This window comes from Sinocyclocheilus grahami, unplaced genomic scaffold (genome assembly GCF_001515645.1).
Source record: "Sinocyclocheilus grahami isolate Dianchi unplaced genomic scaffold, SAMN03320097.WGS_v1.1 scaffold204.1, whole genome shotgun sequence".
NCBI lineage: Eukaryota > Metazoa > Chordata > Actinopteri > Cypriniformes > Cyprinidae > Sinocyclocheilus > Sinocyclocheilus grahami.
The window spans coordinates 638,865-649,032 of NW_015505383.1; the positions used below are offsets into that span (position 1 = coordinate 638,865).

The following is a 10,168-nucleotide window of genomic DNA, read 5'->3' on the forward strand; positions in this document are numbered from 1 at the left end:
GATGGGACCAAACTCCCTTTGTGATTTTAAAACATAGGCCAGTACCCAGATTTGAAGACTACAGTAAGATTTAACTTCTACTGTTAATAAGATTTTGGTAGGCTACTATTAGATAGATAGCCTAAATGTCCTAATTCATATGGGCTACCTGTTTTTTTTTTTTTTTTTTTAATGGTATATCAAAAAGTGTATATTTTTTAAATGTGATTGTTGGTACATTTTACCAGTTTTTACCATACTTTCAAAACAAAAATGAAAATATGCAATATGAAAATAATTGAAGACAAAATGTGTTTTACTGAGAAAAAACAAGATTTGGTTTTTAAAAAGCCTTTTTCCAAAAGGTACATCTGGAAAAAGGGGGGTCGTCTTATAATCAGGGTCGTCTTATTTTCGGGCCAATACGGTAATATGCTGATTTGCTGCTCAAGAAACATTTTGTAGTATCAGTTCATTATCAACAGTTAATGCTGCTTAAAGGGGTCATATGACGTTGCTAAAAATAACATTATTTTGTGTATTTGGTGTAATGAAATGTGTTTATGCGGTTTAAGGTTCAAAAAACATTATTTTCCACATACTGTACATTATTGTTTCTCCTCTATTTTTTTTGCCTGTGTGAAACGCGTCGATTTTTACAAAGCTCATCAGTCTGAAAAAGCGAGGTGTGGTGTGATTGGCCAGCTATCCAGTGCGTTGTGATTGACCGAATACCTCAAGCGTGTGACGGAAATGTTACTGCTCAAAACTCGCGTTTGAATCATCAGTGGCAAATCCTTTAAATATGAAATCGTACTTACAGGCTGTGAGTCAGCATTATTTGTCAGCATCATAAACAGTATAGGGTCAGCATGCGCGCCGAAGGGGAAACAGGGGAACTGAATTCACCGGAACACCGGCATTGTAGGCTACTCTGTTGCACACATCTGAATATTTGGGTTGAAGTGTTCTGGAACAGTGTTGTAAATACAACTTAACCACTGATTTCTAGTCGTGTCCTCTTTTGGAAGACCAAACAAAGTAGGTTCGCTTTCCTCCACAAAACACACAGCGCCTTCACGACATGGCGGCGGCGGCAGCAACAATACTACAGCGAGAATAAAAGTCACGCCTTCTTTCTTTGCGTGCACATTTGGGCGGCGTTATGCAAATCTTCCCACATCGTGACGTAGACATGTGGGGGCGTGTTTGAATGAGTTTTAGGTAGGCGTGGCTGACTCTTAACTTTTATAAAGAATATCTCTTTGGGTTTGAGACTTTAGTCGTTGTAACTTCAGGGATTTTATCTATTCACGAACAGCTTGCAACACTCCAAAAGAGAAAGGAAAGCTTGACATCGCATCATATGACCCCTTTAATACTTTCGTGGAAACTATTAGATATTTTAATGGCTGGATCACTGTGTTGACCAATCAGCATCAGGGACCGGTATTATCAGTGTCTTCTGCCTCTGTGTGTTGCAGGAATGCATTCCAGACCTGTACACACACTTCCTGAACCTGAGTTTGGAAGCACACATGTATGCCTCCCAGTGGTTCCTCACGCTCTTCACAGCCAAATTCCCTCTTTACATGGTCTTTCACATCATAGACCTTCTGCTGTGTGAGGTAACATTTCATTCCTACCTGCTTTCAGATATATTTTTCTGATGTTCTCTTTGCCTAGTTTACCTGTTAATTTATAATTAAGGGCTGTTATCTTATGCAATACATTTTATTTTGATATTTATAAACCATCTTTTGTCATTTTGAATTGAACATGACAATAGCAACATCCAGTCAAACCAAAAATTATTTAAAATTTTTTCCGAGGTCAGCTAATATGATTTCCATTTTTAAAAATTCTGTCTTTGAAAACATTTTATCTAATATAATAAAACTATGTGACATGGGCATGAAAATATACTTGATATTAAGTTTTAATCCTACCAATATAGTTTTTTCTCCTTTCAGGGCATCAGTGTCATTTTCAACGTGGCCCTTGCATTATTGAAGGTAAGGAAGTGCATATGAAATCAGTTGCGATTCTTCATCTTTTTCTCAGATGTTTCACTAAGGAGACATAATAAATATGCAAGGGGGTGCTGTTTCCTGAAAATTAACCTGCAAATCACCTCTCTCTCATCGTCATGGTTACAGCTTTTACTAAGATGTTAGACAAAATTGGTGTACCACTATCACACCTCACCAGCAGAAAATGAGCATCATTAACTCAAGATCACAAAATGAGGGCGCAGTGTTGTCTGTCTCTTGAAACTTTCTTAAAAGTTCTCTGTCTGTCCACAGACATCTAAAGACGACCTGCTGCAGACGGACTTTGAGGGCGCACTGAAGTTCTTTCGAGTGCCAGTGCCCAAACGCTATCGCTCTGAGGAGAACGCCAAGAAGCTCATGGAGCTAGCATGCAGCATGAAGGTAACGGCCAGTGTTCAGTCTGTTTATTTAGTTCAAACTGAGATGTATGTAGAGTATTTAATGTGATGATCAGGAAATGTCATAATGGAAAGGAATAGTTCACTCATACATGAAAATTTGCTGAAAATGTAATCACTGTCAGGCAATCCAAGATGTAGATGAGTTTGTTTCTTCATCAGAACAGATTTGGAGAAATGTAGCATTACATCAGTTGCTCACCAGTGGATGCTCTGCAGTGAATGGGTGCCGTCAGAATGAGAGTCCAAACAGCTGATAAAAAAACATCAAAGAACGATAAGATAAATCAACTTCAACCCATTGCTTCTGGCTAAAATATGAGTCTTCTATGCATAATATTGTTTTCTCCAATGAAAAAGTAATCTCATCTGAATCAGGAGAGAAATATACTAATTTCAAGCACCGTTTAAAAGTGAAAACAGTCCAGATATGTTTGGTGAATTTTTAAGTGAGGGGACAACAGGGGATGCACTTTTTCACTGGAGGAAGCAGCTTTTTACTTCTCAAGATGTTAACTGATGGACTTACTTGTAAATTACTGTGATGTTTTTATCAGCTGTTTTGACTCTCATTCTGACGGCACCCATTCACTGCAGAGGATCCACTGGTGAGCAACTGATGTATTGCTACATTTCTCCAAATCTGTTCCCATGTAGAAACAAACTCATCTACATCTTGGATGAATATTTTCAGCAAATTTTTGGATAAACTATTCCTTTAATAAAAAAAAATATATATCTATAATTTATATTTATTATATTTTATTTATTGTTTATTATTTATTTTTTAAGCCCTTAAAAGTAAAACAAGTGGATAGTGCAAAAAGTGAGAAGTGACAGAACATTTTCCTCTTCATCAAAAATGACAAATGCAACGATTACGCTAGTATGACAGTTCACAGAAAATGATAAAGAGAAGCTGGGGCAGTAGGACCAGGAACTGATGCAAGTTGAACTCTTAAATACACTTGTACCATATATTGTGCTGGTGTGAATGTGATTTTCATTTAGGCTGAAGGTTCTTTGTGAGAATAGACCATTTATCTGAGATTTGCTATGCTTTTTTGTGTTTTATGGGGTGTAAAAAGTATTGATGTAATTATTTGGATGGACCAGCAGAGGACACTGCAGGAGTAAGAAAGAGACCCATGATACTAAAGAGTTCTCAGTTCCTGTTTTGATTATTTACAGCATCTGTCCTCATGTGTTGTTCAGATCTACTGAATGTTATTTTTACATCTACTGCATTTATTTGTGATTTATGAAATATAGTTTTTTCATAACATTATGTAAGTACATAATAAGTTAGTGATTTATTTTTATTTTTAAGTGAATATTTAGTTATATAGTTAATATAAGTTAATTAATAAATAATATCAATTTATGACATTATTTTTGAAAGCATCCTCATTTTACAGCACTTTTTGTGCCTAAAACTGTTCACAGTATTGTAGCTTTGCAGGAAGGTTTCATGAAGTGACTTGGAGACGTCGTCACAGTTCTTCTGGATTTAGTCTGTCTCAGTTTGTTCATCTAATCTCAGACGGACTGGATGATGCTGAGATCAGATCTCTGTCTGCAGCACCGGCTGCTGTCAAACTCACTGTGCAAACAAAAATCTCACTGCATTATTACAATTAATGGCACATTGAATGTTTAGAAATGTAAACTGATATTTCCTACTGACACAACTACAGCAAAAGATAGAAATAACTGAATACAACCATTTTTTTGTTGGTGAAAATACTAATGTCCTAAGACTTTTGCACAGTAGTGTAGTTTGTATTAATATTTTAAATTAACTTTTAGATTTATATTTCCGTTTTCCTTTTCATTTTTGTTAAATTAAGTAATTGTATTTGTAATTTCTATTAGTTTGTTTTGTTAAAATATTTATTTATATGTTAAATCTATTTTTATTTAAATTTTAGTTTTTATTTATTTCCAGTTAGTAATTTTAATGCTTCTATTAAACTTATTTCATCAGTTAGTTGCCAAGGCAACATTTCTAATTTTCGTGTAAGTCTTTCGTCTAATATTTATATTCAGTTTTTTTTTAGCTTAATTTTTAAATAAACAATATTTTCTGGTTCACAAAAAAAAAAAAAAAATTCTGTTACCATTTCCTCACCCTCATGTCGTTCCAAACTCATAAGAACTTGGTTCATCTTTGAAACACAAATAAAGATATTTTTTATATTCTTTCATAATTTTTCCAGCTATTGAAAGTCCACATAATCAAAACTATCACATATCAAAAAGTACATAAAAACTTCATAAAAATAATACATATGAATCCATGGTTTTTAATCTGAGTCTTAAACACGATCACGTTATATGATTAACAAATTTAGTTATTTACTCACATATAAACACTGATCAACGCACATATATAGAGCACATCAAATGGAAGCTCAGTGTAATGACCAAAATTAAATTTTTTAGTGAACAAGCTTTTAAAATGATATATCGATCTCCATATTTTCAATATGTGACCCTGGACTACAAAACCAGTCATAAGGGTCCATTTTTCCAAATTGAGATTTATAAATCATTTGAACGACTTAAGACTGGTTTTGTGCTCCAGGGTCACATATGGACTGAGACTGAACACCACTGTATCTGTCTGTCTGCCTGTAGACTTTGTTTGATTGATGTATCAGTTCCTCATCGCCGTCAAAACATGACGGATTGAGTTTCCTGTAGCTCTCAATCCCTTTCCTCCAAATACAAACTAACCTTTTTTTCTCATCTCCTCATTCAAGCCATCCCATCACAACACTGAAAGCTCACTTTCACCACTGAGTTTGGTTGTGTTTGTGTGTTATTTCAATATGAGGGGCCCAGTTGTCCTCAGTTTTACTGACACCACACACCAGTCACGATCAAAAGAGCTTTTACACACTGCGACACACACACACACTTTCATTTCACTGCACCCAGGCCTAATTGTTCCCTGTGGTGTCACTGAAAACACGCTGACTGATGAACTACTCTTGACATTGAGGGCTTTTATATGGATCTCATTTCATCTGTGGGAGCATTACTGATTATATATGGAACAGAGCCGGTTCTGTGTCCTAGAGCTAGTCAGATATGACGCAGTCAGTGCTAAATAGAGCTCATTTACAAACACGCACGTACCTGCCTCTCTCGTGTTGCTCACACAGTGTTCTGGTGAGAAATGACTGGTGCTGTACACACAAAACACACTCAGTTACAGAAATTGGGTCATTCGATGCAGGTGGATAAATGTGGAACAGCTTGTGTGTTTGTGTCCAGAGTGAACAGAAATCCTGTTAAATGAATTAGCGTTAGTCTTGTTGCATTTGGATAGGTGAACTTGTCAGGCCCTTTCACAGTTTTGAAGTCATAAAACCTCGAGTAATTCTTGCTAGCTGTGTAGAACTTGATTCTTGAGTATCGACATCAAGTCTGGTCCACTTCAGAGCAGATTCTGACCAAGAACTGATAGGACGGGGCCAAAAGTCTGGCTGACTTGTGAAGTAACTAACACCTGCATGTCACCTTCCAAACAGACTGAAATTGAGCAGAGGTCAGCCAATAAGATTGGATCTTGCAATTTTGTTAAGCTCTTTGCATACATGGCATTGCAGTGCTGCGTCATCACATAAACTTTGCTAGTTTAAACATTAATTTAAAAGTGATTTTTAAATGCGAAAAGCTGTGAAGGAGAACTCAATTCCGTTCTCGCATGCTGTTCTGGCACACACCTGACACACACGTGCAGAAGGCTGCCTGTCTGAACAGCAAAAGTACCAAAAAGCTTTTTCAAAGCTTATTGACATTCAATGGTCAAATACAAATACAACATTAGGTCAAAATGCCAACTTTGCAACTATTCATGTGCACATTTGGGCGCATTATGCAAATATTTCCACATAGTGACCTAGATATGTGGGGGCGTGTTAGAACGAGCCGTTTTAGGGGGGCGTGGCAGAGTCTTAACTTTGATAAAGAATATCTCTTTGGGTTTGAGACTTTAGTCTTTGCAACTTCAGGGATCTTATCTATGCACAATCAGCTTGTAACACTCCAAAGAGAAAGGAAAACTTGAAATCGCATCATATGACCCCTTTAATTAAACGTAAACAGTTTGTGAAGAAATTAGATGTGTAAATATAGTGAATATGTACATTAGGTCATAAATCAGCAGCCTCATATACCTGCTGCTGTCTGTTAATAAAAAATAACTTGACTCTTGACTGAATTATTTTTGTTGCTTTAATAAGAATAATTCTAAATTGAATTCAGTAGTTCTTAATAATGTTAGACTTAAAAGCAGTATATTTCATTTGTATCTTTGTTCTTTAGTATTTATTTGTCCTATTACTTTTAATTACTTTCTTTGTTCTTATTTAATTGCTGACTGTTTACTGTCTTCACTAAGTTTGAAAACTTTTTATTTATATTAATTGGACTAGTATTAATTTTTGCTTTAGTTTCAAAATTGGTATTGAGAATTGTGAAATTTCAATGTCATCTAAAATGTTTGCATCCTAAAAAAAAAAAAAAAACTTATTTCCAGCAAAAAGAACTACAGTATATTGTGATTAATATTGTTATTGTAAAATAAAATGACTTAAATAGTGATATTAGATTTTCATCACTCACTTCTAGTTCTTGACTATATTTGACTTTGCTGTTGGAAACTCAGACTAGCTTTAGGCAGATAAGCACTAATATTTTTAGCTTTAAGCCTTGCTAAACATTGCTATAGCCTTGCCAAATACTGTCCTGTGTCCCTGCATACCTGCAAACTCGTCACCTTTGAACAAAATTCACTGTTGAGGTTATATATATCTGAAGGGATCTGGCTGTCTACAGAAACGTTTTGATGCCATTTTCTTTTCTTATTGCTACTGTATGATGCCTGATAAAGTAAAGTTTAAAAGCACTGCTTTGTGCACAGTGATAACAACAGTAACTGCTGTATTTCTGCATTTCCATGAGCGTCACCTACTGTCAAAGTGTGGAATTGCATTTTCATTCAGCCCATCTGTCATTTTTGCTCAGAGCAATTATATGTAACATGCGTAATCATAAGATATACCTTTTTTCTTAGTTGTACTTTGTCCACATCTATGTCAATACCCTCTTCTGTGTGTTTGTTTTTGTATGTCACAGATCAGTCAAAAGAAGCTGAAGAAGTACGAGAAGGAATATCACACCATTCGAGAGCAGCAGGAACAGCAGGAGGCGCCCATCGAGAGATATGAGGTAGATTCATCCTGCGTCTGTTTATGTGTGTGTCTCTGCCGGGATTTACACATGTGCATTCATGACTGTGTGCATATGAATATTTACATGATGCATCAGGGCACACGTGCGTTTGCCCATATGTGTTTAATCTTGGCTAAGATTTCGTTCTCCTCCTCAATCAGAGCTAGTTTTCTCCTCTGTGCTGAGCTCAAACTCATTTTCCCCCATGCCTATACCATATCTCGTGCTATTAGCATATGTGCTTTGTGCTTATAATGAGCAGTGATGTGAGAAGAGGTCACCGCTGGGCTTTTTTAACAGGCAGAGTGTCTTTTAGTACAATAGCCGGAGGACTGGATGTCCAGTCAGTGTGTTAATTGCTTTCTGACATATTTCCCTCTAACTGGTCAATTTTTAATCAGGTTTCTTCTCCAAGGTTCCTTGTATTCCCACACAGTTAACCATTATAGTGACTGTCACAAGACATTCACACGCTGTGTCTGCTCTGTAGAGAGAAAACCGGCGGCTACAGGATGCTAACATGCGTCTGGAGCAAGAAAATGACGATTTGGCTCATGAGCTGGTCAGCAGTAAGATTGCCCTGAGGAAAGACCTGGACAACGTAAGTCTTTCAGGCAGTTTGACGCTATTTTAAACATTTATCTACATTCACACATGTCTGTGGCTTCTGGTATGTGTATTAATACACAGTGTGTCCTTTTTCCTTAGGCCGAGGAGAAATCTGACGCACTCAACAAAGAGCTTCTCATCACTAAACAGAAACTGGTGGAATCTGAAGATGAGAAGAGACGACTGGAGGAAGAGTCAGCACAGGTCAGACACCTCCAACATCAGCCAAAACCTGCTACCAGTCAAAATAGTAAAGTGTGTTTCAGAAATAAAGCTATGACATAACACATGTTGTGTAGTGAACAAAAAATTGTCAACAAATTGAGACTATCTTGTATTTTCCTTCAAGTCTGCCTGGTTTACAGCTCTGTTCTCTAAACCAACTTCTTGAGGTGCATCCTGGGATGCTCTTTAAACTGTATTTAACTATTCTTTGTTTCTTTTACTTCACTGTCCACTCCAGTTAACCCATTTAAATATATAAATAATATAATAATCAATATAATAAATAATGAAAATATATTATCGTTTAAAAAAAAAAAGAAAAAGAAGCTTTTTTCCACATCACCTGAAAGCAAAATATATGTGAAATTTTTTTTTTGTAAGGTGTTTAGGATGTCTGTTCAACCATTTTTGGTTTCTTTTTCTTTACTATCCTCTCCCATTTAAATGTTTGAAATAATACATAATAATAATAATCATTGAAATAAATATAATTACTAGTATAAAAATATAATTAAACATAAATTACACATAATCTGAAAAGCAAAATCTATGTCAAATGGTTTATATGGTTATTGTGGTGCTTTCTGAATTGAAACTACTTTTAAAAAGAGACAATCCCATATTAATTCAGTTTTATTGGATTTTGTTAAATGCCTATACAGAAAACAAATTTTAAGATAAAAAAACAGATTGTTTTATGATTGGAAGTGTATGTCCTGGTAACCCTGTAATGAGTTGACGTTCATGCGCTGTATTTGTGCCTGTATTCTGGATGGAGTGGTGTCAGGGAATGATCCCGAGGAGGGCAGACTCTCGGCCTGCTGGGTGTGTGTTTGACTTGATTGCTGTGGTTCCTCCGAGACAGCTCTTATATTACTGCAGCAGTATGGCCTGTGGACACAGTTGTCCTTTGATAGACAGGAGAGATGTCTCCCGGGGGTTAAACATAGGATCGTTGTGATATGAGTGATTTATTTTTAGGAGAAAAAGAAGCAGACTTTTTAACTTGGGCTCTGTGTGTTTTCAGCTGAAGGAGATGTGTCGGAGAGAACTGGATAAATCTGAGTCTGAGATCAAGAAGAACGGCTCCATCATTGGAGAATACAAACAGGTGAACACACACACACACACACACACACACACACACACCATAAGTGTCTTCATCAGTGTAAAGGAAGTAAAAAGGCATTATTGATAATTTATGATCTGCTACAATCCTTTATTTCTCCCTCTACAAGTTTTCTTAAGGAAGGAAGAATGGGAGAAAGAACTAGGATTTGAAATTTCTGAGGAAACATGGCAGACGAGTTTAAAGGATATGAATGAATATTCTGTTAATTCTAGAGACACTGCCTTATTCAATTTAAGATCATTCACAGACTACATTATTCAAAAAAATAAACTACATAGAATTGTCCTAATGGTCTCAACTCTTTGTGACTAATGTAATTCAGTAGAGATGCTGATTTGTCCCATAGTTTTATTTTTTGCTCCAAGATGCAGCTGGATGTGATTGGAATGGAATTTTTGATGTGCTTTCAGAGATTTTTAGGGTGCAAATACAGCCGGATCCGGGACTTCTTATTCTGGCACTTTCTGAACGTACACTCTAAAAAAAAATGCTGGGTTAAAAAGGGACAATCCCAGCTATTGGGTTGT

General features: G+C 36.1%; 1 protein-coding gene across 1 annotated transcript in view; it reads left to right on the plus strand.

Annotated features, from left to right (window-relative positions):
- LOC107595568 (rab GTPase-activating protein 1-like) overlaps positions 1-10,168 on the plus strand; it is a 117,286-nt gene that overhangs the window by 87,324 nt on the left and 19,794 nt on the right. The window contains exons 16-22 of the mRNA XM_016286002.1: positions 1,464-1,607; positions 1,953-1,994; positions 2,286-2,414; positions 7,580-7,672; positions 8,166-8,276; positions 8,384-8,488; positions 9,537-9,620. Coding sequence (XP_016141488.1) covers positions 1,464-1,607; positions 1,953-1,994; positions 2,286-2,414; positions 7,580-7,672; positions 8,166-8,276; positions 8,384-8,488; positions 9,537-9,620 — 708 coding nt within the window. The remainder of the gene's footprint in view (positions 1-1,463; positions 1,608-1,952; positions 1,995-2,285; positions 2,415-7,579; positions 7,673-8,165; positions 8,277-8,383; positions 8,489-9,536; positions 9,621-10,168) is intronic.